Consider the following 27,843-nt stretch of genomic DNA (forward strand, 5'->3'; position numbering starts at 1 on the left):
GAGGTGATGGCGGGGCTGAAGGGACAGCGGTGCTGAGGTGATGGCGGGGCTGAGGGGATGGTGGGGCCTGAGTTGGGACAGTTGGGGCTGAGGGACTGGGGGTGGCTGATGTGGCAGGGCTGAGGGTATTGGGGGTAGCTGTGGGGTGGCAGGGCTGAAGGGACGGTGGTCCTGAGGCGACGGTGGGGCTGAAGGGACAGGGGGGACTGAGAAGGGACTGAGGGGGGCTGGGAGGACAGTGGGGCTGAGGGGATGGCGGGGCTGAGGGGATGGGGAGGCTTGAGGGGACTGGGGGTGGCTGAGGTGATGGCGGGGCTGAGGGGACAGTGGGGACTGAGCTGGGACAGTGGTTCTGAGGGGCCGGGGGGGGGCTGAGGGGTGGCAGGGCAGAGGGGACGGCGGCGCTGAGGCGCTGGCGGTGCTGAGGGGACGGCGGCGCTGTGGAGGCTGAGGGCGGTGGCGGCGCTGGCGGGACACGGGCGCTGAGGGGCCGGGGGGGCCGCAACGGGCAGCGCGTCGTGAGCCGGACACGTGCCGGGCGGCGCGCGGCCCGGCCCCGGCGCGGGGGGCGGGGTGGGGACGGGCCTCGCGCGGCGGCCGTTGGAGAGCGAGCAGTCGCCGCGTGCGATCCCCCGCACCGCCATGGAGGAGCCGCGGCTGCCCGCCCCCATCAACCCCAACAACTTCCCGGCCAAGCTGTGGCGGCTGGTGAACAGCCCGCGCTTCCGCTCCATCCGCTGGGACGCCCGCGGCGAGGGGCTGCTCATCGACCAGCCGCTCTTCGAGTGCGAGCTGCTGGGCGCGGGGCCGGGCCGCGCCGCGGGGCCGGCCGGCGATGGGGCGGCGGGAACCGCCGACCTCTTCAAGACGAAGAACTTCACCAGCTTCATCCGGCAGCTCAACCTCTACGGCTTCCGCAAGGTGCTGACGGGGCCGGCGGGCAGCGTGGCGGGGCCCGGGCCTGGGCTGGGCCCGGGGAGTGGCGATGGCGATGGCAGTGGCTCTGCCGGGCCCCTGCACCACTTCCACAGCCCCCATTTTCGCCGTGACCGCCCCGACCTCCTCGTCCACCTGAAGCGCCTGACCAGTGCCAACAAGGCAAAGCTGGCGGCCGGCCTGGAGGTGACCAGCCGCCCGCCCAACCGCTTCCAGCGGCTGCTCGGCACGTCGCTGCACGGGGACCCACTGCTGCCGCCCTCAACGCTTGGCGAGGCCAACAGGCCAGGTGAGGCAGGGTGGGCCATATGGGGCCGCGCTGGGTTTGGGTGGCATGGCGTTGGGAAATCGGCACTCCCCTGAGGGAGGGGGGTTACCTGTCCGTGCTGGTGACTGCTCAGTTCACCCAATATAGCAAAACCGTTGTTCTTTGTGCTCGTAGATCTGCTGCCAGTAAGTGTGGGTAACATGGTTCACACGCGTTTCAGTCTGCCTTAGACTATAGTACAGTCCCCGTTGTGTACTGCACTAAGAACACCCCAGACTGATCTCCGTGGAGCTGGCACAGCTCTACCAGATGAATGTTCCTCCTCCTTGCCCATCAATAGGGATGTTTAATAAGCTCTCATTAAATCTGTGTGAAACGATGGGTCATGTGAAGTGACAACTAGAGCATCCTGTCAGTTTTGTGCAAAGGAGAAAAGAGCTGGTAGTTAGATTTCTGTCAGTTGTCTCGTGAAAAAGAACCACAAGCTAGATAGTTTTTAAAGAGGACTGAATGAGTAGGTAAGAGCTAAATAGAAAATAATATTGTTGAAAAGCCCCAGAAAATATTTTCTTTCTTTCTTTCTAACCCTCCTTGAGAGGATCTGAACTTTCCAAGACAAGTGTGAGCTCTCTGAGGATTATTCCACAAATTCCATATAGGCTTGAGAGCATAGTAGTTGATGCTGTGCAAGGAAGGTATGAATAAGGAAGGTTTTGCAATGCTCTGAGTCTGACTGAACTGCGGGCTGCTACCAGAAGAGCAGTCTGACTTGCCGTTCCTTGGTCATGTGTTAACCAGCATCTTCCTTGCAGCTGATAATGGGACTTGTGTTGGTTCAGCACAATGATCTGGGGGGAAGACTTGAGCGGCCTTTTTGCGGGTGGCTCTCGGACCAGGGTGATGGGCCCCGTGTGTGCAGAGCTGTAAGGCTCGGTGTGGGAGAAGTGGCAGGACTGTGTGAGCAGAGAAGGGGAGAAGCAGGCGTTGGTACTGCTTCCTGCAGCACCAGTTTGCCTTTAGAACAGAGGAGGATATCATGGTACTTATTCCTGGCTACTGTTTCGGGGTAGGAATTGTCATCTCATTCCTGTGGTGGTTTCTATGATGTGTGTGGAACTACACCTGTAATACCAAGAAAACAAAACGAAGCATTTGAGGAGGGAAGGGACTTATGTCAATAGCAAGGCTAGGAAGCATTTAAATTAAAGATTTGGTGTTAACATTGTTAAAACTAAGATGACTCATTACAGACTTTTCAGTGAAATCTGGTCTGACTGATGTAATGCAGGCCATTGGTAGAGTAAATGCTAAGAAAGTTACAGCTTTTTAATAATTTGGTCTCTTTTTATGGGTGCAGTTTTAGAGAACTTTTGGTCTATGAGTTTCAGTTTCTAGAAAGACAGAACAAGGAAAACATCGGGTTTTATATGCAGTCGAGTTCTGACAGGCTGACAATTAACTGTGCGCTCTGTACTGACTATTTAGGGGCATGTCTTTGCTGTATATGTGAGGTAATTTGATAGATAAAAGATATTTTTGTTTGCAAAGCATCGGTCTGTTCCAAATGTCTTGCAACATGTAACTGTGTTGAACATCCAGGAACAATTCCTGTAAAGCAACTGCTGCTTTGTAACTTGGCATCCTGTGGTGTCTTGTTTATGTGATAAAACTAGATAATCTTTATTTCCCTACCAAAAGGTAAAATATAAACAAAGGAATTCTCATACCTCTGTTCATTCAGTATTTATATATGGTAAAAATACTGATCAGGAAGTAAATAGTCCTATACATTAACTCTTAATACATTTTCAGGGCCAGGTGCCATTTATTTAGTGATTCGTAATGATTTAATATGAACTTGCAGAATAATGGCTGCATGTTACCCACTTCTTGAATTAGTTCCCATCAGAGGAGTGAAAGAGGTAAATGTGAGGCTATTTTTTAAAAAATCCTTTATAGTGAGAATTGAGGACCACAGTTCTGAGAAAGCCTGGCTTCTACATAAACTTTGTTGATATAAACTGTCCTGAAACTGGTAACTAGCATGGCTATATACAACACTGTGGAAAAGTCACAAATGCAGTAGTTCTTTTAGGAGTTCGATGAGCATAGGCGTTCTCGGTGTTACTGCCAGTGTTTCAGCAAAGTCACCAAACCCTCTGATAGAAATCAAGCTGTCATGGAATAAGAGCAAATACCATCTCATGAAATAATAACTGACTAAGAGAGGAAACTAAGAGAATAATAAAAGCAGTATCTAGGAAATAACAGAATGGCAGATAACAGAATTTTGGGATATTTTAGTCTAAACTGAACTAGTTGAGCTGACTGGAAAAAGTTGGCTTTGAAATTTTTTCTTGACAAATTACTTTCAAAGTCACTTAGAGGATTTTGACGTTGCCCTTCCCTTAGCTGTCTATGAGCTGTCAGCATTGGAGTTTGGTAAAGTCTTGCTTTATGATTCCCTCTTTTTTTTTAACTTAACTGTCTGATTTAACACACAGTACTTTCTAAATTACTTTTGTTTGGTTTAGTAAGTTACTATGCATTTTGATTTATAGCACATTTCTAAACATTGATAACTTGGTACTGCAAGTTTAAGGAGATTGAATGCTACACAGACAACTGTGTGTTGGCACTGCACTAATATGCCGCTGCTGCAGTTACTGTATATTCAGGTGTAAGAATACAGTCTGTTTCTGGTTTAAGTGTATTGGAGCAAAGGTAGTCTTCCTAAATAATGTTGTAGTAGAGCCTTGGCTCCTCATATTGCCTTTCATTGCCTGTGAAAACGCGTTTCCTTAACACTTGTTTCACTTTATTTTGTACCCACTGCAGGACTGCTGACTGTAGGACAGTTTCATCAACCTTATCATCAAGACGGTTTCTTTCCTTACTCATACATGTCAACCTCATCCCAGAACCACAGCACTTTACCAACAAAAAGTTTAGATTGGACTCCAGTTCCTTCCAGAACGTGGCATGGTTCTCCTGGGTTACTTGCAGGGCCCGAGGCTTCCCCAACTTTCCCGGGTAAAGGGGTTGCCTTTCCGGTACTCCAGAGGTTTCCAACAGAGGTCACGTACACAGTCCAGCCTGTTGTCTCTCTTCTGCCGCTTCAGCAAGGGTCTCAAACCATTGCCACATCCCTTCCAAAATACAGCAGCTACACATCTTCAGTGCAGTACTCACAAGCCTACTATCCAACAGGTATGAAAAGAATTTCTGCGCTTGCTTTTCAAAAATATATTTAAATGCAATACTTTTAAATATTTTTCTACAATGCTCTGCCATGGGTATATCTCAAGTGAGAATTATATAGAAAGTGTAAAATCTAGAAGAAAGAGAGACCTTTGAAGCAAAAAGATTTTCTGTTTGGTATTCCTGTCCTTCCTCCAGATTTTGAGCTTCCTCTGGTGATTTTCCAGATAGCCTCTCTGTTGAAGTTAAAGGCTGAGGAGAAAAACATTTGTCCACAACTAGTCAGTGTTAGGCTAACTTTCATATTTTTTCTAGTTAAGCAAAACTGGGCCGATGATACTAAAGCACTGAGAACTTTTTGAAAAGTAGTATACTAGTCCTCGGTCTCATGTTTTCCCAGGTTAAGTTTTTAAAGTCAAAGATGAGTCAAAAGTATTGTGTAGAATATTTCATTCTGCTCATACTATTTTAATATCTTATTTTTTTTTCTTGCTTAGCTTCTTCATGTTGTATTTTTTAATGGATTGAAGACTAGAAAATACAAAAGTCTTGACTCCTTGTCTAAAATGTTTCTGCTAAAATTTTCAGTCTCACTTAAGACAAGTGGTTTTATTCTTCAGAAGAGAAGGTGAAGCAAATTATTATTCTTTTCCTTGCCCTCACCTTGAATTTGAAAAATCACACACTAGGTTATTTTTTTGGGGGGGTGGTGTGTTTGTTTCCTTTTTTGTTTTTAAATTCCCCTAAAACTTCTGAAACTCTGAACATAGTGACTCTTTCCTTGAACAAACAAAAGCTCAGTTATTATTCTTTCCTTCTGCCTGTTCCTCCCTTAGGTATCTCTGTTTAGAAATCCTACATGTGGTGGCTGCTGTCTTTCTCCAAGTACACAGTGAAATCTTCATGTCTTTTGTACATGTCTTCTGAGACCTCTGCTGAGAATGTTTCAGACATCCACATTTCTTGTGGACACTCTTAGATGTTTAAGAGACAAGACACTTTTGCCATATACTCTTTGCCCTGTGCTACTTACAAAGATTACTGCAGTGGCTAGAGCCTGCATGACCAGCTGCAAACTATTAGGTCTCCTCCCAGGAGCAGGGTGTCCTGAGAATCATAGAATCGCAGAATGGCTTGGGGTTGGAAGGGACCTCAAAGATCATCTAGTTCCAACCTCCCTGCCATTGGCAGGGACATGTTCCACTAGACCAGGTTGCTCAAAGCCCCCTCCAGAATACTTGCAGAATACCTGCTTAAGGGGGGAGATGGTCCCCACTTCATGTTTCTACCAGTTGCAGAGCAGAGGCTGAAATTCATCATACTGAATTTTAGATGTCTGTATCTCAACTAGTCCCCCAGACCTCTTCTATAGTCAAGGGAAGGAAATGGGCATCTCTAGGGTGTGATTCATGTAGCTTGGTTTAGAGTTTGTCTTGGGGTGTGATGCTCACGTCCTGGAAGTGCCTGTTTTGCAGTACTGACTGTAGAGGAGTTGAGGGAGATTAGCGCAGATTTAGACATGAATATGGAGATCTCTTTAACTGGATGACACTACTCTCTCTCGCTGGAGTTGTAAAAGTTTAAGGAATAGATTGGCTATGTTGTACAGGTAAAATCTTCTGGGGTGGGAGGTGGAGGGAGAGAGCATGATTTGGCAAGGTAGAAAAATTAAGGTGTAATTCAAACTAAAATAGAGAAACTTACTCAATTTGAGGCTTGTGAAAACTCCAATGAAATCATTAGGACTTCTGAGAAGAGAAGTTTGACATTTCACTAGAGAGTATTATGAATCTTTTAATTTTTGCTGTCACTTGGGACTGTCTCAGTGTTTTTACTTCTGTTCCTGTGTATCTCTTAATCTCTCCGCTATCCTTTCTTCTCTATATTATAACATACAGAATGCTGAAAGCTTATTTCTTCGTATGTCCACATGAAAAACTCTGCTTTCCTTCATCTTGAGAGCTCAGCACCAAGATTAGCTTATTTGGAAAGTGATAGTTAATCTTAAAATATGTATTTCATAAGTGGGGGGACTAAAGAATGTATGTTCAATCTTATTCTTGACTCTTTTCATTTCACATTTGAAGTCCCATTAAATTAAATCAAAGTAGAACTTTTATCAAAAGATTTCTTTTTATGTGTATTCAAACTTGTTTGTTAACTTCAGTGACAAAAAGATTTCCCTGGTTTTTCATTATGATTCTTATGGAAAGGGCAGTAAAATAAAAGATGCTCATGTGGATGTTTTTTTCCTGCTAGCATTAGACCATAATTATTTTAAGGGTTTAGTTCTGTTGCTTTCAACTATCTGCAAAACCTTTGATAGTAGTAGGATTGCATCAAAGAAATGCAGTGAAGCTTTATTACCAGAGAGTATCCTAATAATGAAAAATCGGTCAAGGACACTATGTGAGAAATGTTAGTTATTGGTGCCACCTGACATTGCAAGTCCAATCATGCCTTTTGAATACATCTGTGGTGGTAGCACTCATTTACGTATGATAACCTTTCTGGTGAGTGGTAGCTTAGAGTAGTCATGTAATTCTGAATGATACACCCTCTTTAAAGATAAATCATCTTCTTTGTATGGAAGGCTTAAAATTCATATGGTCAAAAGGGGATTCTTGAAACAAATAAGCAGCTGAAAACATCTGTTTTAACACAGCGTGAATAGCACCATATTTTCCCTTGAGAAAAGCAAACTAGATGCATTAGTAATGCACTTGTAAAACTAGTTGTAGGTTTCATCTTGCCTAAGATTCATCTGAATGTATAATAGTTCGTTGTATATGCCTGGGCTTGTCATCTAGATTACATATATAGTCAGTAGAGAGAAACAGGCACCTCCCAGAGGTTGAGTCATTCCAACTTTCTTAGACGTATGCCTTTGGAAGACAATTAATTTCTTTCTGCGTAGAGTCGCGAACTGCTAGACTTTGGAGTCTCTGTAGCAGGAAGACAGTTAATCCCACCTACATGTCTAAGTTCAAACAACATTGTCTTTCCTATTTTCCCTTATTGAAGAGACCTTGGGTATCATCTTCATTTTCATCAGTCTTTTGGCTGGTAAAGGATCGGAGCTTGCATAGTTTTTATGTTCAGACCCATTCCAATGTGTTTGTTGATCTAGCAGGAGCTGGCACAGCTGCATTCCCTAATTTCCTGCACAACTTTGAGTACTGTTGACCCAGTTGTCTGATGAGTAACTAGCTTGTCTTAGGACTAACTTTTGGACCTGACATGGTAAGTTCACACTGAAAGGATGGTCTTAAGGTTCTTCCTTGGTATTTCCCATGTAGTGCGTGCTCGGGTGGAATGAAGGATGCTGGAGAGTGTCAGTCTCATGCTCTTTGGCCCAGCTGAGCTGATAAAACACTAATTGATGTCTGTTGCTATCTTGAATGCATAGAGATGATACATGCATTCCTTCAGTTTCCAACAGAACTTTGGAGAAATTATGGTGGTTGTTCAAGCTTGGAAAATAATCTGCTGATGATCATATTGGGTTTGTATTTATTTTGGGGCTTTCATCTTTCCTGAGCTTGCATGTAGTATTGGAACCTGTAAAAAGCATGCAGTACAAATGTGTACACATTGAACTGTAAGCACGGAGCTTTTTTGATGTTCTTAGCTTTTATTTACATTTAGTTTCTAACTTCAGATACATTTGGCAAGATATACCTTTGCTAAAACCATGGCTGAGCTCAAGCATAGCTGTCTGTGTCTATGCTACTGTATTAGACTTTGCCAGGAAAAGTGCCTGGGTGTCTTGATCAGCTCTATCATTAGGTTGTTAGCCTGGTTAGCACTCTCCCCAAAGGTGCTGTGCATAGTTCAGCGGTTGGCGTGGGCTTGGGACCGTTCCCAACAGGCGGTTTGGATGTGGCTGTTTTGACTTGGAACACTGAGAGATTTTAACAGTATTAACAGACTCTGTGCCAGAGAATGGATCTGGATGCATTTAGTTTACTGGTAGAGCTGTAGCCTTCATGTCTTTAGCAAAGATTATGATTGATTTGTTCTTCTCCATTGAAACGCTGAGAGCCCACAAAATAATACTGTCTCAAGAGGTGGAAGATGTATGTAAGAATGTGATGTTAATATTGTCATCCCTCCAGCTAAATTTCATGTGCTTATTTTTACACAATTCATCCAATTTTTCCAGTGATGTTAAAACAGGATTTAGCAAATGCCTCAATAATTCTCTAATGAATAGTTCTCTGCTTTGGAGATAAGAAGATTGGCCTTGATCAGGCCAAATGTGCATGTAGCTCATCATTTCCCCTGACAGTAATGCCCAGGGAGGAGTGCAGGAGTACAGCAAGCATGGACTGGCGCTTTTCCAAAATACTCCATCCATGTGGGCCCCAGGAATTAATAAACCATATCATGAGTTGTAGTTCATAGCTCTCGGTGCATTTCACTTCCATGAACTTGCCTGTTTCTCCCAACCAATGGAGACTTGTGGCATAGACAACATCTGTGACAAGGACTTCATTTAACAGCTTAATTGCGTTTTGTGCAAAGAGCCATCTTTTCTTGTCTCTTTTGACCCTACTGCATATTCATTAAATCTGCGTTTGGTTTTTGTGCAAATGTGTCTATATCCATATCCCCCTCCCTGCACCGTTCACTATTTTAAATACTTCTATCTTAATTCCTTCAGTTGTGTTTTCTCTAGAACAGAGAGTCCTGCCCCACTTAGCTGTTCCTTCAGGAAAGTGTTCTGTACATCATCCATGTTGCCTTTCCTGTATCCTCTTCTGTTATTTTGTTATCGGCATGTTGAGTCCAAAACTATACACGGTGATAGGTGAATCATGGATTTATACAGTGGAGTAATGATGTTCGTATTTCATTCTCTGTTCCCTTTTGTATTATTTCCTAATGATCTGATTGTTTAATTTGTGACTTTGGAGGTCTTTTTGACAGCTGCTGAGTGTCAAGCTGGTATCTGCCTGAAATTATCTACCATAATACAAAGGTCTAGTTCCTGCTTATTGATTGATGACTAAGAAACCATCATTCTTCTGTGTGAAATTAGTTTATTTTTCCTAAGTGCAGAGCTTTATCTGGTGGGTGGTGGCTTTGGGAAACTCATAAGGTTGATTTTGGTTTTTTTTTTCCCCACATAACCTGGCATTATCAGCAAGCATCACTTCACTGCTCACTCACTCAGTTTTTAAAGTACTTTATTAAAATGATGAGCAGCATGAGTTCCAGTGCAGGTCCTTGGGGACTTCCACTGGTGACCTCACTTACATGTAAAAAGTGACTATTTATTCCTATCTTCTGTGTTGTATTGTTAAAACAGAATATTTTTTAAATGTACAGCCTTCTCTCTTGTGCTGTTGTTGCTCAGTTTTCATAAGTTTCTGATGATGACTTTGTTAACAGCTTTTTGGAAATCTAAGTATCATAACAGCAAGGTCAGTTATCTGTGTTCGTTTACCTACTGGAGGTCTTTCAAGGGGGCAATGGAGTGTGACTTCTCTTAAACAAAAAGATGTTTTGTTGTCTCCTCCCCATTATATATTATCCAGTGTCAACTAATTCACTATTCCATGGTATTTCCCTCTCATTTTTCTTATTCAACTGTCAAATTTATAACTTGTATTTGCTTATAAATTTTTTGTTAACATACTTCTAAATAACTTCCTTTAAAAGTATTGATTTCTTTGCCTGATTTTCTCGCAGCCTCTTTGGATATCCAAAGACTTTTTCATGTTTGAAATATGGTCATTTGACTTCTGTGCAAGAATATTTGCGATGCAGAGTGTTCAGTCCTTTCCTCCTTCTGTGAACTGTGCTCTTTGATCTCCACTCATTCTCAGGGGTCCGTTGCTGGGTTGGTTATAGCCCCACTGACAACAATTCAATTTGCATAAATCAGTGTTCATATTCCGCATATTGTGTCCTAAAGAGTGTGTGAAATTTTCCATCCATAGCTTGTATGGGCAGAAGTGTGTCACTTTTTTGGCAGAAACCAAATCTATTTTGAGGCTCATCCATGTTGTTTGATGGAAGGGGCTGTATCTTTTTCTTAATTTATTCAGTAAATATTCATTTATTCTGTAAGATGCCATTCATCCCTGTCTCCTTAGTATTCAAATGAGATTGTGTTCACTGTCAGCTATTTCATAACAGCCAGCAACAGAATGTGCTTTAGCTGGTAATTTCTTCTGGGTATGACTAGATTAACTGTATGTTAGACAAAAGAGCCTAGAAATTTCTTCTCTCCAATTAACAGGGTAGGACAAAAGCATGTGAGTGAAGCAGGTATGTTTGTTGAATCTTGGTTCAGCTTGAAGACTTGAAGTATTGTAAATGGACAGCTTCGCCTTTGATAACATTGCCCATCAGTAAATACTTTCTTCAGTGTTATTTAAAAAGTTGTTTGGATATATGGTGACTCCACTTTTGTGACTATGGGCGAGGAGTGTAACTTGTCTAAAATTGGCCTCCATCTTATGGTGGATTGGCTTCTTCACTGACTACCATTAGGACTATGTTTGTGTCTCCCATGGTATTTCCAGAGATGCATTTGTTCTTGCTGTTAGATCAGTCACTGCTATAGCCTATAAGCTGGCAAAAAGAAAGTTCTTAAGAGTGCAAACCATTCTTTTTCTGAAATATTCTGCATTTCAGAACCGTTCAGAATCGGTTAACAGTCTAGGCTTCTATACAGTTTTTTTGTTCTCTTCCCTTTGATTTACAAACATAACAATTCATTTGATTAATGAATTGCTTTGGCTATAAGCTCTACTAACTGTAGGAATATTGTCATTTTTATTTTACTTGTAGCTTTTTATAGCATGTGATCTGGACTTAATGTTTTACACTTACCTGCTATTTCACAAGCACTTTTCCCCTTCAGGTCCTTCCTTTTCTTTTCTTAGAAAATAGGTTCTTTGTAATATGCATTTATTTTTCCTTCAAATCACTCTAGCAGGTTACAAAAAATTTCACCTTTGTCATTGCTCTCTTGGGTTGTTTTTACAGTAGCCCTTCAAAAGTTTTCTTTGGTAGCTTTCTTAGGTTTCTAAACATACCTTGGACGTTCCAGTGAGTGAAACCCAGATATCATTTATGTTTTTGAAAATATCCAGAATTGTAATATATTCACAGGTCATAGAATGTTCTTCTGAAATATTCCATATTTCATCATAAAATTGCTCAGAATTAGCTTTTGAAGTAACATGAGTCACACACATATCTTGTGCTTCTTTAGAAGGATGTCCACTAGCTCTTTCTGTGTTGTTTAGCCCCCATGTTTGTTGCTCCAAACTGCACAAAAATTCAGAAACATCATATTAAAAAAGGCAAGGGGTATAGATATTAGAAAACCATATTGATTATCATAGTAACTGTCTCCTGTGAAATTCCGTGTAAGTGTCAAGCATTGCAAATAAATTGATCTGGTCTGTTTGCCATCTCAAGTTATCCTCATTACATTTACTTATCATGAACATTGGACTAAATTTTATTTCATCAAGGATTTCCTTCTCTCTCTCAGAATGATTGCAGATTTTAAAGATTATCTGTCCTGCAAATAATGCCTTTACTTTTAAATTACCTCTGCGTGTCACCAAAAAATAATACCTGCAGTATACTGCCTCATCTACAAAGCTGTTTTTTATAATAGAATCACTGTTTAATTTCTCTGTGTGTGTGTGAACATCTAGGCTCTTCCTATGTCAATCCACTTTCTGTGGTATGTTGTGAGGAGAAAGTCGAGCAGCCAAATAAAAAAGGTGATATTAAGATACAAAAGACTGTGATCATAAAGTTTCTCTGTGTGTGTATATCAATTTTACAATATATATTTTTAATATATGTACACATATATCAGAATAAATACTTTTTTAAGATGAAGAAATCAGTCTTAAAATCACTTGGGAGGTAATAACACATTTCTGGAATTTATTTTACTCTGTGATTATTGAAATGTTTAATCAAAGTAAGCAACAGAACTCTGCATACCAAACACAAATTCTGGAAGTCTGATAACTGTGTTTGAATTCTTGCAGCTGCACTGCAGTGTTGTTCACCACCTGCCCACATGGATCCTCCAACTGGCTGTGCTAGTCCTACAGCTTCGACATACAGCCATTGCAGCTTTTTCCAGGTGAGTGTGGCATACTGAAATCAGGTGAAAGCGGAGGAGGCTGTATGAATGAACTGTAGGTTTATGGACTTCTGCAGTGAAGGATATAAATTTGAAAATTGATCTGCTTGAGAAAGTGAAAGTAATGTGGTTTACAAATATCTATTTCAAAGAACCACTGAAGATTAAAAGGGTAGTTTTGTAATTCAAGTTAGGTTTCAGGGTAGCAGCATAGCGGGTGTCCTCATCAGTGGAGTGTTTTTTTCTGTGTAAGTTTTTTGCTTGACTTCACCAGAATTCATTTTAGTTAACGAGTCTATGTTTATCTTTGAAGAATGTCCTTGCCTGCCCAAAAAGAGATTCTTTAATATTAGGAAAATACTGCAAAACAGCTCCGCTCCTTTTGTCCCAGACAGCTTTCTGCAGTTCTGAGTTTCATTTGATGAATGAGAAAAACGAAAGTGACTTTTGGAATCAGCCCCACCTCAGAGATGTCTTATTAAAGATAACTACAGTACTTACTCTAAGTGCTTTATACAGTTCCAGTGGAAACTGCACCTTATTTGGAGGGCCTGGCTTATCAAATATCAAAAGAGCTGAAGTAAAAATGCAAGGGCTTCCTTTTCTATCTAAGCATAATGAATATACTTTTTTTTCCCCTCACAGAGGACAAGCAAAGCAAGTTATGCTTATGTATGTTGAAAAAGGGTTCACCTGCCCAAGCTTGATCATCTAGTTTCCTGTCTTGCAAATACCAACCTTTGTCTTTCATTCATGGGTTTGTTTTTTTTTTTTTATATAAGCTTATCCAAGATGGCCAGGTTATGGCCAGGATAACATGTTGGTGTAAGGATATAAATAGCCACTGGTCAATCATGCCATTGATACTCTAGTATTTGTTTTTCACACAGTGCATCTTTGTCCTCTCACTTTCATCATGAGCTTCTTTTTGTCCAGGACATGAGGATCAGTCTGAGTGATGGAAAGTCACAGTCAAATAATTTCTTCTCTCAGAAGGCTGAGATGAATGTTTGTGATAGCAAATCATTCCAAAGGAGTCATCAGGAGTGGTGGTGTGGCTGGGTTGAAAGATAATATAAATACGCTGGGTCTAGGAAAAATCGGTTGTTTGGAGAAGCAAGTCCATGGGCAGCATGTGGAGTCAAAAGAGTTTTAGGCCACTTGCTAGTGGATGCTTTGATAATACAACTCTAACCAGGAAACTCCCAGTCAAAAGCTGCTGGTGCATCTGGACAGAGAGTGCTGGAAGATAATCCTCTCTGTGAGCACTCCAAAGGCAAGCAGGGGTGTAAATCAATTGTACTGGGTCAGTAACTGTCTCTCAGCAAGGTAGCACAAACAGCATAGAGATGGATCAAGAGGACTTCCTGAGATTTCTGAGTCTTGGTGTAGCCTAGATCATTTCTCCTGGAACTTGGTGACAGGGGCTGTGCAGATGCTGCAGAAGACGGTGGTGTGCCTGTGGTTCTCACTGAGCTGTGGGGAATAATCAGTTTACTTTTTGTGTGCTCTGGGGTAGATACTTCCCCAAACTTCTGCTGAGGGATGCAGCCAGCTACAATATTGATCATCCCGCCCTGCTTGTGTATTGATCATCAGTAACCACTTGCACAAACCTCAAAAGCAGTAAAATTAATCAACCCTGGCTGACTAAGTATTTTTATCATTCTTCATAAAAATTAGAAATGTTGCATTGTATCGTTCTACTCAATATCTTCTATCAGTTGCAGGAATTCAGTGCAATGCTGTTGAAGGGTGGTTTGCAGGGCATTTTAGGCTGTTTTGATCATGCTGTGGCCTACCAGATACTACTGGCAAAGACTGTACAAAACTGCTGGACTGATCCAGAAGACAGCGAGCTGTATTAGCACACTGACAGTCAGCGAGCTGATTACCAGCCCAGTTTCTGTTGGATCCAGGCAGTGCTTTGTGGTCTCAGAAGGAAAAACAGTCACTGTTGGACACGAAAGCGTAAACCTTATGCTGGTCCTTACTAAGTCTTGCAGAAAGCATGACTTCAATTAATTTTTAAGATTAAGACAGCTTGTCTGGGGCTTGGAGGCCAGCTGCTGGGCTTGTACAGTACACACTTGACCTGATGAAACTGTTAAGTGACCCTGACTGGGCAGACAAGGCCAGTAAGTAAATGTCTGTGTCTGCCTGCGGTTTGCTCTCCAGAAAAAGCTACAGAGAATTACCGCATGGAACGGCAAGGGGCTATAGATTGTTATACCCAGACCTAGTGGCTGATTAGGGTCTCTCTCTTGTCAGGTTTCTGAAATCAAGGTTTCAGAAATTTGTATTACTCTCTCATCACAACTGGTAATAAAACTGGGAGCCGAGGTGCAGCTTCATACTCTTTTTCCTTTGGGTTCTCCTGAAGTGGGGTGTGGATCAGTGTGATGAATCAGCATCCTTGGGTAGGAATGAGTCTTGTGAGAGAAAACTCCTGCTGTCTTCTGCAACAGGAGTTCTGGCAACCCTTAGTGCAGTATTTCCCTGCTACTGTACCATAGGTGTGAACTGAAGCTACGTATTGGATTTTAGTGATTTGTTTTTTCCTTTCTTCTTTTTGTTTTTTTAACTAGCAGCCCTGCTATTTGGTTGTTGCTATTAATGTTGTTATTAAGCTGTCAGTATTTCCCTGTGGAACTGAAGCAAGAGGTAACTGGAAATGGAAGAAATAAATGTGTGAGAAAAAAGAAGAAAAACTTTCCTGCTCTTAAAAGCAGTTCTAAGTAGTTTGCTTTTATTTGTAATAAGAATGATAATCAGCCATGTTATTTCAAAATGAAAGTGAATCTGAACTACTTCTGAATGATTGCCCAAGCACTCAAGCCAGATTGTTTTAGTCCTAGGAGTCCCTGACAAGGTGTGGTTGTGCTTTACTTCCTGTGTGCACTATGCTAATCTTGTAAGTGAAATGCCCATCTTCCCTTTCACCACTTTTCGTAAATTAGACCATTTTTCCTTATGCTCAAATGACCATCAAACTATTAGTCTTTTGAGTCCTGACTTCCCTATCTTTTCTCACTTTTCATTGTTTCATTGCTGCCTCCCTCCCATCCTTGTCTGCCATATCTTCTCTAGATAAACTAAAAGGATTTAAATTCTGTCTTTGTGTGGGCACTTTCTCATATTGGAAATGTGTATGAGATCCTGTAGTGCATCCAAGAAGGTGATATGTGTTATAACAGCTTCAAGCCAAGGTCCCCTAAGAAGAGGCAGAAGACGTGGCAGTGAGGGTTGGCTTGTTGGTAGGTTGGGGTTCTTTGTTTTTGGTAGGGATGAGCTCATCCCTGGACAGTTGACTTGGTAACCCAGATCTTGCTTAAAATCCTGGCTACTTAAGACAATAGACAAGCAATGCAACAAAAGTGAAACACCTTGTTAATATTTTAAAAAATACAACTGAAAAAATGTTAAATGAAAGGAACTATGTTTAAACCTGTATCATAAAAATATAAAGGTGGCTTGCCTTTAATGAAAATACTTTGCTTAACCTAAATTTCTCAAATTCCAGGTTTTATTTTCCCCTCCTTTCCCCCACACCCTCTAAAGTTTATGGCTATCTACAGACTGGCACATCTACATGAATGCACAACAGGACTTGGCTTCATACACCCAGAGGAAGGGATCTCATCTCTTTGTGGTATTTCCTTCAGAGACTTCTGATGTTCATGCTGCTGAGAGACCAAATTCTTCACTGGCATTTGATCTGATATGGCTTTCCTAGTAGGTGATCCTGTGGCTTCCTGTTCTCTAATTTATTAATCTATGGAAGTAGCTTTTTATTAACCATTACCTCAGCTAGAAGGTCTGAGGATAATCAGGCTCTAAGAACTAATCCTTCATACTAGGTCTCTTCCAAAATAAGATTGTATTTTAAGTATACCTGAGTTCCTGTTCAGCATCATTATATGACTCATATTTGTCAGAAGAAATTACCCTCCCAGTGTCCTTTAACTCTGAGTCATCTCCAGAAGAAATAGCAGTACAGACACTGGCTGTTAAAATGTGATTTATCAGTTCACTTGGGTAGGACTTTCTGCTTTTGAAAGCTCTTCATTGTCTTCTTTCTGCTTTAAATGTTCTTTGCTTTAGATGAATTTTACTAAAAAAAAAATCATTGGATTGCTGACTATGTCCTGTCATCTTGTGGTGTCACTACAGTGAAATATTTTAGTAGCGTTCAGGCCTGCTCTGTGATGGCAAAGGCAGCCTCTGCAGGTTCTCCAAGAAGTGTTTATGACCTGAAGATCTATAGGGCTTTTATACAGCTTTATGTAGACTTTGAGTCGTGCATTTATGGGACACTGTCTCGTGGCAGGAGTGTCCAGATGTGAGGCTGTCACAGACAGGGCAGTTCTACAGTATTTGTTTTCATAGGTAGCTGATCTCCCTTTCATTTTGGGACTGGCGCATCCCTGGGAATCACCCCTTGTGTGGATGCGTATATGGGCAATCACTTGAAGAGGAAAAAGATGTTACTGCTAAGTAACTGTGAGTTCCTCAAGTTGTGTTGTCCATATTACAGCATGCTACCTTTTTCTCTTGCTTAAAAGTCTTGTGGTTTGTGCTGTTTTATACAGAACAGAAATGCTTGAGTTTTAGAAGAACTGAAGGCAGGTAGATTCGCTCTGTCGTTTTCTATGACATCTGTGGCATGTGAAGGGGGTGGTTCTAATGTACCCCGACAGGTCCTACTAATACTAGAAGTCTCTGGTCTGAATGCTTGGGTATATTTATACCTGCAGTGCAAAGGGCGTGCAGACTGTGCATCTGAAGGAGTACCCAGCTACTGGTAAGTACCTTTACTTTCTCAAGCAGTAAGGTGCCAAGAGTAAGGTGGTTAATGAAAAACAAGACATAGTAGTAGCCTTTTTCTTAATAAAACCTTCTGTTTTATCTGAAAATAACAGACAATCTTTCAAGCTTTTGGATAAACGAACACTTCAGTTGATTGCTCAGGTTCATTTCCAATGAACCAATACGCATCCTGTCACTGTAGTTTTTTGATATAAAAAATTCACTGTATTTTGTTTCTTTCAGAGTCCTCCAATGCAGTCACCTTATGCAGCTGAATTTCTGCCCTCTAACTGGCCTTGTAATACGTCTGATGAAAACAAGAAAACAGAAGTAAATCTTGAAGCTGTGTTTCAGATGGCTGATGAGATGCATTCATCACCCAAAGTGGAAATAGTGAAAGTGGAACCTGTGGAGAGCCAGTGTTCAACCCCACAGTCTAATGGAGGTCAACCACTGCTGGTTAATAGTGAGAATAGTGATACACCTTCTTCAACTGAGGAAAGCCAACTGGAATCTCTTACTCCTGTAGCTTCAGACACATCATTTGTGATGGGAGAAAATCAATCAGTAACTTGTTCTCCATCACAGCCTTCTGAATTTCTGTGTGCCACCCATACCACTGCATCCGTAGAAATTGCTGCTGCTGAAACAGTGCAAGAACCTGTGACCACACAGGAAACACATGAAAAACTGAGAGAACAACCAGAGCACTGCCTGACTCAATCCTCCGTAATGTTTGTTCAGGAAGAACCACTCAGTCCAGGGCAGGTAAGGGGTAAAGGGAGATAAAAGAACATCTTTTTTGAGATAATTGTATTCAATAGTAATGCTAGGGTGTGGACTGATAGCTTTTTAATATTCTTGCCTGCTTAAGAACTAAACGTTTCTTTAATTAAGCTTTCAATGGACAGTGAAGGGGTTGCTTGGTAAAGCGAAATTTAAAAAAGAAGAGGGAATGACAAAGTACCCCATGTTAATGAGCATGAGATGTGTTAGTCTGTGTTGGCCAAGTTAGGGTGCTCATTTGCATGGAAAAAATGCATTGTGCAGACGTATTCATGGTGATGAAGTGGAAGCTTTTTTAGGTTATAACATACTATCTTTAATCTTAAGTAAAAGTATTTTGAGAATTGCCACGGAAGGCAAAGATTTTTGTTTAAAATTTGCAAAAATAGTCAGATTGTTTCTGATAAACAGTTATTAAGTTTCTGTTTTCTGTGGAAAATATAATTTATTGACATTTGAATGGTATAAAGCATCTTCATTTGTTTATGCTTTGTGGTGTCCGATAAGTTCTGGTCGCACAGGTTTACCTGTGCCTGGTCTTCCCTTTGTACAAAATTGTAAGTCTCAGGTGCAGTGAGGGTCATTCTGGATGTGACTCTGTTAAGGCAGCAAATTCATGCTCTACTTTTTTTGTTTTGAAAACAAAGTAAAAGCAAGAGATTGGCTGCATCTGTTTCTGCCACATGAAACCTACCTTGCATGTAGGCACTAAAAATTTTCGTTTTTGTGTGTGTGTTGAAGCTGCTGTTCTGTTGTACTATCAATATCTTGATGCCTTCAGTAAAGTTTATAGCTTGGAAATTCTCAGCTGGTGCAAACTTGATTGTTCTTAGTCATCTTCCTCTTGGGTATCTTTCTATAAAGAGGTGTATATTCTGATCAAGTCTCTGCAAAGCTCGAGCCTAGACTAGACTGTTCTGCTCAGTACTGTGTAGAGAAGCTGGTGTCTACAGAGTTGGCAGTACTCCTTAATGAGTGTCCACTCATTATCTTAAGCGTTGACTACACATTAAACATTGTCAGTTTTGACAACTTTTGAAGTGTGTTTTGAGCAGTGAGTATTTTCCCATTGTTGAAGGCCATCGGAGTTTGTGGTCCAGATTCCCTTGTTAAGAACTGAGGGATTAATGTGTGAACTGTGGAGGAGTTGGGGGAGAGGTGTTTTGGTTTTGAGGCCCCATTACTTCTGTAAGTGGTGAGAATCCTGACATTGATCCTGTCAGATCTGGATGTTAATGGGTTAAATAATGGGCTTATTCTGTGTTGGAAGGAAATGCAGGGACTATTAGGCCTTTTGTTGGACGGATTCTCTCTTTTTGTTAGAAATACTTTCTCTTACTAGCTGCCTCTTCCCAAACTTAGGAGAGGCAAGGCTAACCTAACCCCCCAGCTGCCTCTTGTCTAGTGGTGTTTCCAGATCCTGGGATCATGGAGGGTGCAAGACTCTCCAGAGAAGGCTTCTGCGCTTGTACTCCCATCAGGCTTCTACATGGTTTGCTCTCTTCCTTATCCCTGAACCTGGAAGCCTTCCGAGCCTTTCAGCAGCTGTCAGTGCCATGTAATTCAGAGCAAGCTTACAACAGAATAGTGGCCTCGCACAGAACACAGTTTTATTCTTCTGTGCCCAGAAGGAGCAAATTCCTCCAGTGTTAATACAAGAACATCAAAACAGCCTTGCTGGTCAGATCAAAGGTCCGTCTTGCCCAGTGTCAAGTCTCAGGACAATAGCTGTAATCTGATGCGCCGGGAAGAGCAAGGACAAGGCATGCAAATAGAACAGGGCATTCCTCCTTATAGTTTCAACTGCTTTCAGCTTGAGGACTTGGCATGATACCATATATTTAATCTTAATTTCCCTTCTGTGGACTGAAGCCAGCCCTTGAAACCATGTCAATTTTAGCATACAGTATCCTTTGACCAAACAGATACTTTGCTCACCATCTATTGCACAAAGAGCTTCCTTTGGAACATGGCTGTTACTGGCTTCATGTGATGATGCTTCCTGGTTTCTGTCTCAGAAGAGACTTCCACTGTCACCCCTGGTCGCTTACCGCACATCACTTGTAATTTTACAGATCTCTTCTCGCAGCCTCCTCAGTAGTCTTTTTCCGCCAACTGTGCAGTCCTTCTGCAGTTTCCTCTGCACGGCAGCTGCTCCACACCTCTGGTTAACTTTGGGTTTGTTCTCAACTTTTTCCATTTCTACTGCATCCTTTTTTGAAATGAAGAGCATTCAAGTTGTGGGCAAACTCTGTTTTTACAGTGGCACAGTGATGTTTGCTGTTTTGTTCTTTATTTCCTTCACAGTATTTACTTGCTCTTGTGACAGCTATTGAGCCTTAAACTGTCCTCCTCACAGAACTAACAGTTTAATAGAAACTTGCTTTATTCTGTTTTCCCGATTTCCTAAAAGATGGCAAATTAAAGAGCAATTCTTTACATGAAAAGAGTACATTCAGTAGCTCAGATCCAGGGTTTTCCTCTTAGCCTCAGTGAATTCCTGTCCTAGAATTTTACAGGTTTTGGCCTTTTAATGGGTATATTTTATTCTACTCCTACTCATAAGAAATACTTTATTTTCTTCTTAAAGTGGAAATACAATATTTCTGTAATTCTTGACCAAGAGGAATTTGCCTCCTATTTCGTTCAGTGTCCTTGGCAGTTTACCTATATGAAGGTTGAAACTCTTGCTTTCTTTGGTGAAGGTTAATCCAGCAAACCCCATTCACGTGAGTTGTTCATTTTTAGTACCTTAGCTTCTCGTCAGGGTTCCAGCTGGGTATAGATATAGTCCAGTCGCTGCCTCCTAAGTCATGTAACCAGTGAGATGCAGCAGATTTTTCAATAATTGAAGTGAAAAGACAAAATTTGCACATCCATCCACTTTGGTAACTTGCTTTGATTCTCTGCCAAACAACATTTGGGACTCTGAAGTCGCAGGAGTACTAGGCCTGAGTGAAGAGTCTGTCCACAGATGTGGTAAATCCATGGTCAGAAGCCCGTTCACTTAAAAAACCAAACAACAGAAGAAACAGATAACTTAGGAACAGATTTGTGTGGGCGAGGCTGATGCTATTAGGATGCAAATCTTATTATTGCCAGTTTTTTTATATTAGATTACTAAAGAGTCAATGTGTAAGATCCTATAAACACAGTGATAAAAAGGAGTCTGAAAGGGATACTGTGCAGTATTATTGCTCTTCGGTTTACACACACACAACTGTAAGGCTTAAAATTGGACACAGCATTGCAAGTACAGGTTCACCAGTGAGGGGAAAATGAAATTCCCTCAGTTTGCTGGTCATGCATGTCCCTGTGCTGCCCAAGGTGTCATTAGCCACGCTGATCACTGCAGCATCCCCAGGTCTTTTGTAGAAGAGCTGCTAGTCAGAGTTTCTAGATGTCTTTCAGCATGTGGGCTAGTAATAATTTCTTAATAATGGTTATCTGAATATACATTTGTTTTTTGTTTATCAAACAATACAGTTTGATTTCTACATTCTCTGTCTGATGTTGCTCTTCCGTTCATAGGGAATCTATTTTTCTTTTTTTTAAATAATGAAATTTGTAGAATTGTTTCTGGAACAGTTGTCCTGGAAGTATCCAAATTGGGATGCTTGCTCTCACTAGTTGGTTAAGGCTGCTTACTCATTTTTCCAGAACTTACTATTATGTGAATGTCACTAGGAATGGAGAGGATTAGAGCATCAGTCATGAAATTTGGATTCTAGCTGGTGAAGGTAGTGAACTACAGTCCTCCTTCCTTCTCTTTGTTTTTATGCCTAGGAAGGAGTTGTGGTTCAGATGTTAGACAAAAGGCATTGCTAGCCAAATGGTTTTCACATGGCCTTGTTAACAGTGGTAATGCAATACATACAGACAACACACTTCAAAGAACAAATACTACAGCAAAGTGGGTATCTAGCAAGTGCAGGAGGTATGCTGGGGGAACTGGCTCTCCTCAGAGTATTCAGTTACTGTATTTACACAGGCCTTTTTGAATATCATTATACAACTTTGTCAAAGAATATATATGTATTTCTGTTGATATGCATAGACATTGCCTTTTCTATATTTAACGTTGAGTAACAACAGACTTAAGTTGGAGAGTGTGCTTTTTGGGATTACTAAATGTTACTACCAAGTGTGATGACCTTTTGTGTTCTGTAAACTCACACATACCAGTTTGCAAAAGCTTTTTTTTCCTTAATAGAAGGAAACATTGTAGGCTCTGAACAATCATGCATCTTTATGGTATTGATTGATATTTGCAGAAGAGATTAATATTCTAGACCAGGTGATACTGAGAATGTCTTTCTCTCTAAAGGTAAACCCCAAGTGCTTAATTTTGGGCTTTTACTTCCACAGTGGAATAGAAACATAACGTGGTTGTTTGGCTTTTTTTTTTTTTTTTAACTACAGATTTTTGCCACATGGTCATGGAAATACACCAGTTCAGTAAATGGTTGCCTGCAAAATACATATGGAGCAGCAGCAGAGGGCTCCAAAAAGCAAGCAACACATTATAATTTAATGTCTTAACAATTGGGTGGGGTGAGATTCCCAACCAGAAATGTGTGGCTCGCATGTGTAGTTTTGCATCACACAGCTCTGTCAGATTGTGTGAGCTAGATCTGTCATTACTAATACACGTGTTGGTAACAATGAGTGCACCTGGATTTCTTCTAGCTTATTTCTTATAGCTAGTTTGATAACTAAGGGCAAAGCTCAGACTGTGAGGACATGTACCCTAACTGTGTATATCCTAGTTTTCTGACTTCATGTTTTGCTTAATATGACATTTTGTAAGAGCTTGAGTTTCAATTTTGCAACCTTAATTCTGAGTTAAAAATTCTGAGTTATATAAACCATCTAGGCAGTGTTCAACACTTGTTAGATGTCCTTTTGGAGTGGAGGAGAATAATTATTATTTTGTCCCTAAAGTGATTACAAGAAAATATTGAGTGATCTTTGGTTTTTTTTTTTGTTTGTTTGGTTGTTGTTTTGTTTTGTTTTGTTTTTAAGGAGAATACTAGTGTTAAATGTGAATCCAGCATGTCAGAGACAGAAGAGAGACAATTCACTTCAGGAACTGGGCCTGTGAACAAATCTGTAGAAGAGACAGATTCATCTGTAAAACCTAGATGCAGGAAAAGAAGACACAGCTCGCACAAGGGCAAGTCCCCTGGTAAGAAGAGATTCTACTTTTTTTTTAGAGATTACCAAGGCAGCTATTTTGAAACTATTACAGAAAGAGGAGATCAGAATAGTTAATATCTGCAGTGTAAGTACTTCATTGTGCCTTCAGTTAAAATATAATACTTGTACAACCTCTTAGTATACTTACCAACATGCTTCTACAGATATGCTTATGCTAATTACTCTTATGTGGAAAAGGCTATAAATCAGTAAATAAAACCTGAAGTTCTGTGAGTTGTGTCAGAAACCTGGATGTCACAATACTGAGATGAAGTCCATAGACAGGTTTGCTGGAGGGTGACGGTGCTGTGAAGGAAACACTGAGTAACGAGGTGACTAGTGAAGTAACAGGGGAAAAAACCCACCAAACTGATGAAGTTAGTGTAGAAGTCCAAACCTTTTGTCGCAGATGACTAATTAAATTTTGTACCAGTTTGCTGATATGTGTGCTGAAATACCTGACAAAAACAAGTAGCAGAATATCTGAGGCCAAACAATTCACAAATCTAGTAGCTAAAGGAAAAACCTACAGGTCCACAGGTTAGAGAGACATAAGAGGACACAGAGTACTTTGGATCCATTCTAGAGGAAAAGTTGGTGCAGCCTGCAAGTCTCGCAAGAAGCTATTTCCCTCACAGCTGCTCATCAAAGAGCTGATTGTAGAGTTTGAAGATCTGTTGCTCACTTCAAAGGGTAGTTTCTAGATTGCAGATAATGATGCTAGTTAATAATTCAGCTCATAACACCCATAAGTTTCAAACATTTAAGTAAGGAATAAAGCCTTTTTGTCAGGAAGCTGAGAATAAAGGTTGGCTGCCATCTTGAAAGAAGACAGGCTTTTGTTTAAAACACAGAATTGAGAGTTCTTGTTCAATTACTTCCTGGTATCATGGATAATTAGAAAACTTCTCAGCTTTCATATCTAAAGCAAAACATTTGCTTAATATGCCAGTTGTAAAGTTACGTACAGGAAAGTTTTGGAAAGCATTTCCATGGGATTGTTACACAGAGATGAAACGAGTGTTACACTAATGCTAATTAGCAACAATTAGCGTAGAGTCTACTCTCTGGGAAATGTGACAGTCATCCAGGTCTGCATTCCCACTGTTGTACCTTTTAGGCTTGATGTTCATGTAAAGCTCAGAGACAGGGAGCACACCTGATCAGCCTCAAGTTGGCCCAAAATAAAATGGGCACATGATAGAAGCCTCGAAGCTGGCATAGCCCATCTCCTGCATTCCAACTGCAAGCCTGAAGCAAACAGGTTTAAATATACGCTGATTTTGTTGCTCTGACTATATGTTTTTCTGTCAGTACCTCCTGTACTCACAGTACCTGTGAGTCTTTGGAAACAACTTCTTCCTTAATCTTCTATGCTAAAATGAAAATTTCCAGGTGTTACTTCACAACTTATCCTCGGAAAGCGATTGGCTCCTATCCGTCTTCCCCTTTTCCTTTGGGCACTCGTTTTCAAGTTTTCTGAGCCCACACTTTGATACCTATCCTGCTATAGGGAAGGCTTTTGTTCCACCTGTTTCAGTAGGCTGCTGACATGATTTGCATTTCTTTGCTTTGTGGTGACACCAATTTCCAGATATCACACAGCGAGAGCCAACGCAATGTGGTACAAAAGGCCACTCCAATGAAGACAGAAGGAAAAGTCCCTTCTGTGACTGGGAGCAGCTCTGGGCAAAAACCCAGGTGATAATCTGTACAAGGGAGCCAAGAATCAAACCCTCCCTTGTGGGGAAGGCATTACTTTCCTTTGAAGAACTAGACCAGATTTGTTTGCCTTTGTGCAGCTATCCTGCAGCAAGAGAGACAGCTGTCGTCTTACTAAAATGCAGTCCCCAGGATTTCCCTCCATAGCTGCCAGCCCATCTCTGCAGCATCATAAATCACTGAAGTAGGTTATCTGTCTTCTTCAAATGAAAAACAATATAATTAACCGACTTTCTCAGCTAAATTCTAGTTACGAGTTTTAAGAACATCCTGCCAATCGGGGTCAAGATGAAAGGTCTCTGTAGTGCATTGTCCAGTCTCCAACAGCATCTTTGGCATTTCGTGCTATTAAGTAGAAAAGGCCTCAGTAAACTTTTTTCCACCTAATTTTTCTAGTCACTTTTTGAAGCCATGCAAACATTTAGCATCCACTGTTTTTTGTAAGTTAATGTCATTAACACAGATGGGTGAAGTTAACATTAATATTAACACAGTGGGTGAAGAACCCTCCTCTTTGTTTGCTTTGAATGCAAGTGTTTGCTTTAACCATATCTTTACTCCTCATGCACTAATTGTCTTTATACCTGACAATTTGGCAGAGGGACCCCATTTTCTTTAGTAGCAGCAGGAGAAGAACTATTTGTGAGACCACCCTGGGAGTCAGAGGCTGCAACAGCGGGTGCAAAACCAAATTCAGCACTAAGATACATCATTACAAACGAGTATGGGGTGTGTCATCTCTTCCCTTCCCACTCTCTGTCTTGAGAGACAGTGGATATGGCTGTCTTGTTCCTGGCATGTTTGTCACATTGAGATGTGAGGGATAGTTCACCTTTCAGGGATTTCTTTTTTCAGCCCAATGCCTGCTCTTAGGACAGAGATTTGAAGCTGCTGATGATGCATCTTCTTTCTCTCCTACTTTCTAGTTGAGCTCATCTATAAAATGGGCTTTCTGGAATAAATCTGTCTGCTTATGTTGGCAGCATCCACACTTGCAACAGGAGTCCTTTTGGACTTCACGAGTGATTGATAGGAACTCTGTAAATTCTTCACATATCCTCTCCCATCTCCTCTGCATTGTACTCCACAAGTACACTCAGCTAGTGAATATAGCTGTACTTGGACCTAATATCTGTGGTTTGTGCTTCCCTTTCTAATAGAGTACATAAGAGGGACCAGATACTGATTGGAGAAAATTTTGTTTGCAGCCTTTCTTTCTGGAAATAGGGATCTCAGAGTGCAGCAGGTGTAACTTGTTACTTTAAGCATTTAAGCTGATACTGACACACTAAAGAAAAAGCTTGCTTTCTCAGTGGATAGCCTTATGTTTTTTGTGAGTCATCTAATCCTTCAAATAATCTGTCAACTTCCTCTATTTTTTTTTTGCTACAAGAAAACAGACATAATACCAAGATGCTACTGACTCGTATGAGTCCATCATTATCATGCTGCAAGGTGCCCTAGACATTTACTACCCACTCCCATGCCACTACAGTTGTGTCACTGTGCATTCCCTCTCATTCACTGCAAGGTAATAGATTTATAAGTGCAATTGCTAAGGGCAAATCTTCATTCAGGCAAGGTCTCCTGTACATTCACTTGAACTATTTCCTACACCTTCCAGACAAAAGTATTTTCATTTTGTTCATTAGTGTTCCTAATGGGTCACAGTGAGATCTTCTACAAAGTTATTAAGAGTTAATGTGGGGACAGGCCTGCCCCTGAACTCTTCAATGTCTCCTGCCTGAAGCCCAAAATGAAGTTGCTCTCAGGAGTTTGAACTGCACCTTTTTGCTCCAGCTCAGTTGCCATTACCTTTACTTCATTATATATTCAGTGAAGGACTTTCAAATTACCTGTCTTGGCAGTCTGCTATTTTGGATGAGTGAATGTTAGATGCTGTCTCCTAAGTTTACACAATTCAGAGTTGCATTGTTCCTAGCCCCTTATTTCTGTATCCCTGTGTATTTTCAAGATTTGTTCCCAACAGAGTCTGCTTTGGCAGGAGGCGTATGTCAGAAAGGGCAGAACTGGTGCCTATTGGGCAGGAACTTTGTAGTATAGGAAAAGAACAAGGGCTGGATTTCTTTTCCTAAGATGTCAACGTGTCAGTTTACGGATTGAAGTTCACAGGGGTGACGTTTGCAGTGGTAGTGCTGTTGTGACTTTATCAGGGTACTTGTTCACTTGCTTGACCTACAAGATCTGGCCGTACAATGAAAATATCTCCATTTTGCCATGGATTAAGGTAATTTTCAAAAAAAGGAGTTTGTTGTTTGTCCTGTCTGTGACACCATGAGTTTTCTCTAGGATCTGGGCACCAACTGTGGTGTGCTTTGAGGCAGTTGTGCCTTTTATGGATAAATGAAGCCTATGTCACAAGCAGGATGGGCATTTCTGTAGATCCTGCCAGGGTTTTATAGTAATTAACATTTGGCAGTTGGGTATCCATGGTAGTGAGTGCACACATAAAGAATATATCTGGAAGAATGGGAGCCCTTATAATTTGTTTTGTTGTTTTATATTTAAAGTTTCGCAAAACTAGAATAACTCCTGTTCTTTTAAAGAATAGGCCTCAAATTCTCAAGTTATCGTCTGCCTTTCAGGCCATATTTTACAGTACCTCATAGAAGCACAATTGCTATGCGTGCTGCCAAGTGAAACATATACAAGGACCGGGAGTTACTCAGTATTCTCTTTTCTTCCTAGATCTCCATCTGGTGGTGGATGTAGCTTGCAAGAAGGGGTACTTTCCGGAGGAAGAAACAAGAGAGTGAGAAGTGGGTGACAAGTA

General features: G+C 41.1%; 1 protein-coding gene across 1 annotated transcript; it reads left to right on the forward strand.

Moving 5' to 3' along the window:
* Positions 1-642: 642 nt before the first annotated feature.
* On the forward strand, positions 643-27,826 carry HSF5 (heat shock transcription factor 5; the record flags this gene model as incomplete). The annotated part of the gene is made up of 6 exons (XM_082008761.1): positions 643-1,225; positions 4,043-4,414; positions 12,436-12,533; positions 17,586-18,110; positions 23,106-23,316; positions 27,759-27,826. The coding sequence occupies 6 exons, from the start codon at positions 643-645 to the stop codon at positions 27,824-27,826; spliced, it is 1,857 nt and encodes a 618-aa protein (XP_081864887.1).
* Positions 27,827-27,843: the final 17 nt, after the last annotated feature.

Source organism: Phaethon aethereus, assembly GCF_964289735.1.
Source record: "Phaethon aethereus genome assembly, chromosome: 19".
Taxonomy (NCBI): Eukaryota; Metazoa; Chordata; class Aves; order Phaethontiformes; family Phaethontidae; genus Phaethon; species Phaethon aethereus.